A 3,620-nucleotide genomic window follows, 5' to 3' on the forward strand; every position below is an offset into this window, starting at 1 on the left:
AGAGAGAGAGAGAGAGAGAGAGAGAGAGAGAGAGAGAGAGAGAGAGGCTGGTAACTTCTTGTCATAGGCTCTCCACAAAAGCTCCTTTATTCTGGCCTGAGTTCTTGGTACCCCAGAATTTGTACCCAGCATGCTTAGGGGGCTTACATGAGGCCAGATGGAAAGCGTGGAAGGTGAGGTGGATGCTACTGGACAGCCTCTCCACTTCCGGCAGACTACATACAAGTCTTCACTGGTCACATTCATCATTAGGCCCAGGCAGCAGGCACTCTGCCTATCTCGCCTCTCAATGGTCTCTTACACCAGGGGGTAAGTGGTCACTGACTCATTTGCAATTAGCTGACCTAATGGGACAGAATTTTCCATGCTGGTAACAGAATTGTATTGTCACATTGGAGATATTTTGAGCCAGTCTCATTTCCAGGCAGTTGCTCTTTTGCATCTATGACACAACCTCTGGGCACAGCTGTGCTGGGAGGGTCCCTGATGAGGCCCAACAACTACACTCTCTTGAGTTTGGTGGGAAGAGTTCCAAGTCCATACTGTGACATTTGACCTACTCAAGCCAAGGTCAGAGGGGACTGGGTCAGAACCAGGAGGCTTCCAGTGGCCTGGGTCAGCATTCCAAAGCCTAGCTCTGTGGAGGAGGAGGGAGTTCAAAGAGGGAGAAGGTGTGTGATGACAGTGGTTGGGAGTGGTAGGTAGGCCACTCAGATAGGCAATCAGACCAATACAGGGAAATCTTGCAACCCAGGTCTGGGTTTTCATCATGATCTGTGGTGCAGGGCATGGTTCCTGCTTTTCCTATTTCTACAATATGCGTTTAGATTCCATGACCCTAAAGGTTCTTTATGTCAGAAATGTACCTACCAGTGTATATTTAACCGATATGACTAGTACCTGTTAGGTGGCAGCCTCTGCACCAAATTTTGGGAACATATGATGAACATAACAGGGAGCATCTGAATGGAAGCCGGTGAGAAAAATCAGCTGCCAGAAAGGATGGAGACTGTGGGGCATTGGGCTTCTTGAGAGAGGATGTCCAGAAGCGGCACACTAAGGGGCTGATGTGAGCTCAGAGCTAATGCATGGCGGAAGGCAGGTGTGGTGGTGACTGGGCAAGGCTAGTATAGGAGGGCATATATGCAAAGGGAGGACAGCTCATGTACCCCTAGAAAAAAGGGGACCTCTACGCCAGCAAGAGTCCTGAAGAGGAGGCCAGAATGACCTGCACTTGGGAGAGCACTTTTTAGTACACCTAGGATCTTGGTTTGTTTTCTTTCTGAGAAACTCTATTTACAGGCCTGAGGGCCCACCATCGCTCTACTCAAACAGTATCTTGTGGGTCCCCTCACGCTGCACAGCACATGGGTTGCAGATCTGATTTGGGATTATAAAAGCCTTGGCATGCTGTCTGCAGTCTCCTTGGCAACAGCACTTTGGTCCTTCTCCCTAGAGTTACCAGACAACCTCTACACCCTCTTTCTTGACTGTTCTTTTCTTGTGCAGTGGCTGTCCTTTGCTGTGTAAGGCATGCGGTCCTACCTGAGGGAAAAGCTCTCCCTGCTCCACCTGAGACTCCCCTTGAGCTCTGGGTAGCCAGTGCTCCTCATGGATTCCAACCCTCCTCTCTGTCTCCTGCCTTCCTCCCCCCCGGGATTCAGCTCCAAGAGGCAGAGGGGCTCCTTTGCCCGCCTAGCCTCTGGGGAACTGCCAATGTTGTCTCCAGCACTTCTGCTGTCTAGGTTTCAGCCTGTCTATCTCCCTCACAGGAGGCAGCCTCCCACCTAATCCCTTGGGGCTCCACTCTCCAACTGTCAGGGAAGACAGATGGGGAGCAGAAGAATCCACACACCCTCTCCTCCTTGCTGCCCTTGTCATCCTTGTTCCCTGGCTCCTGCTCTTGTTGGCCCCGAGCTGAGAAAGGGCATCTTTGAGCTGATGGCCTACAAATGTGAACTCTCAAAGGGAGCCTTAGCCCCTCCTCTTCCTCCCCTCTGATCATTCTAATGGCCAGTTTGCAGAGCTGTCCTCCTGACAGCGAAGAATGAAGAATGTAAGAGCAGCTCTCAGAGGCTCCTCTCTCATCCCTAAGCTTTTCTAGAGATCCTTCCCTCCTGTCTCTGCCAACACCTGTTCCTTGGTCTGACTTGCCCCCAAAGCATCCCTCTCCTGCCTACCCCCCACCAAATCCCATCTCTTCTCGACTCCTTCCTCTGTATTTGCACAGAGCCCAGTAATTTACCATTTCCTCCTTGCTTAGCTTCCAGGACTCCAGCAAATGTGAACCTAAAAGAAAGATGTTCTTTAAATGACAGGCACTAATAATAACCTTTGAAGCTGCTGGCTTGCTTTCTTTTCAAAAGCCTGTTTTTAGGCTGCAGTTCATGATTGACTTCAGCTGTAAAATGCTATTTTTAATGTCATTGTGTTTTACCTGGGAGTGCTGTTCTCTTGGGTTGATGGAATAGGACTTATTCCATAGGGAACGGCAGAACTCACGCCCATGCAACAATCATACTCAACGGGACACACTTGCTGGTGTGTCCACACAAAGGTACACCCACCACCATCACCACCCCGTCCCCTGCCCCTTGTATTCTAGTTGGGGATGGTCCTCCCTTTGGATTTGAGAATATTACAGAGTTGGAGCACATAGCCAGTCACTGGTTTGTGAGTGAAACACTAGCCTGACTCTGGCTCTGAAGACCTTAAGGCCTTCCCACTGATTGCTTCCTTGGACCAAAGTTTACTCTTGCTCACTGATTCTGTTCCATCAACTCTTGAGACTAGCATCTTGAAATGTTTTAGCTTAAATAAGATTGCTGTTGGGTACATGTAACTTCAAGCTAACTTTAATTTTGTGAACTTTCTTTCTCCTCTACAAGTACCCTTTCAATAGCCCCACTTCCAGGATGGAGCCTTGTTTGATGAGCAGCACTCCCAGGCTGCATCCTACCCCAGTCACTCCCCGATGGCCAGAGGTGCCGACAGCCAATGCATGCTACACAAGCCCATCTGTGCATTCCACGAGGTATGGAAACTCTAGTGACATGTACACCCCCCTGACCACGCGCAGGAATTCTGAGTATGAGCACATGCAACACTTTCCTGGCTTTGCTTACATCAACGGAGAGGCCTCCACTGGATGGGCTAAGTGACTGCTTTCATAGAAATCCATATTTAATATTAATAATTAATAATAATAATAATAAACCCAGTACCCACCCTACAGAAGACTTTATCTCAATCCATCATAACTTGTGGGCTGATCCTAAGCATCTGTTCTCCTAATGAACAAGAGGATGTTCAACATGGAATGAATAGACTTTAGTTCAGAAACAGGACTCACTAAAAGTCAGTGGGATTGAGTTCCCGTAGCCAAGCCAGACTTGACTGTTTCTATAGAGCACTATCTTGGGCAGGCTGATCTGTGCCTTTCCTGTCTGTTCCATGACCTTGCATGGCAACCACTCCCTGTAGGGTACTTATATTCTTGTTGACAAAGCTCTTTAGTCTTGAAGGATGGATACTAGAGCCAGAATCTGGTTTGTGTTCTTGGATGGGCACATAATTTACCAAGAACATTCATCTTGCCACCTGTCTGTCACCTCACTGTA

The 3,620-nt window shown here is 48.7% G+C and overlaps 1 protein-coding gene across 2 annotated transcripts in view; it reads left to right on the forward strand.

Moving 5' to 3' along the window:
- Rfx4 (regulatory factor X4) overlaps positions 1-3,161 on the forward strand; it is a 132,269-nt gene extending 129,108 nt beyond the window's left edge. For both annotated transcript variants that reach the window (XM_028776974.1, XM_028776976.1), the window contains one exon: positions 2,889-3,161. In XM_028776974.1, coding sequence (XP_028632807.1) covers positions 2,889-3,161 — 273 coding nt within the window. The remainder of the gene's footprint in view (positions 1-2,888) is intronic.
- Positions 3,162-3,620: the final 459 nt, after the last annotated feature.

The sequence above is a fragment of the Grammomys surdaster genome, unplaced genomic scaffold (assembly GCF_004785775.1).
Source record: "Grammomys surdaster isolate TR1022 unplaced genomic scaffold, NIH_TR_1.0 275, whole genome shotgun sequence".
Lineage (NCBI taxonomy): Eukaryota > Metazoa > Chordata > Mammalia > Rodentia > Muridae > Grammomys > Grammomys surdaster.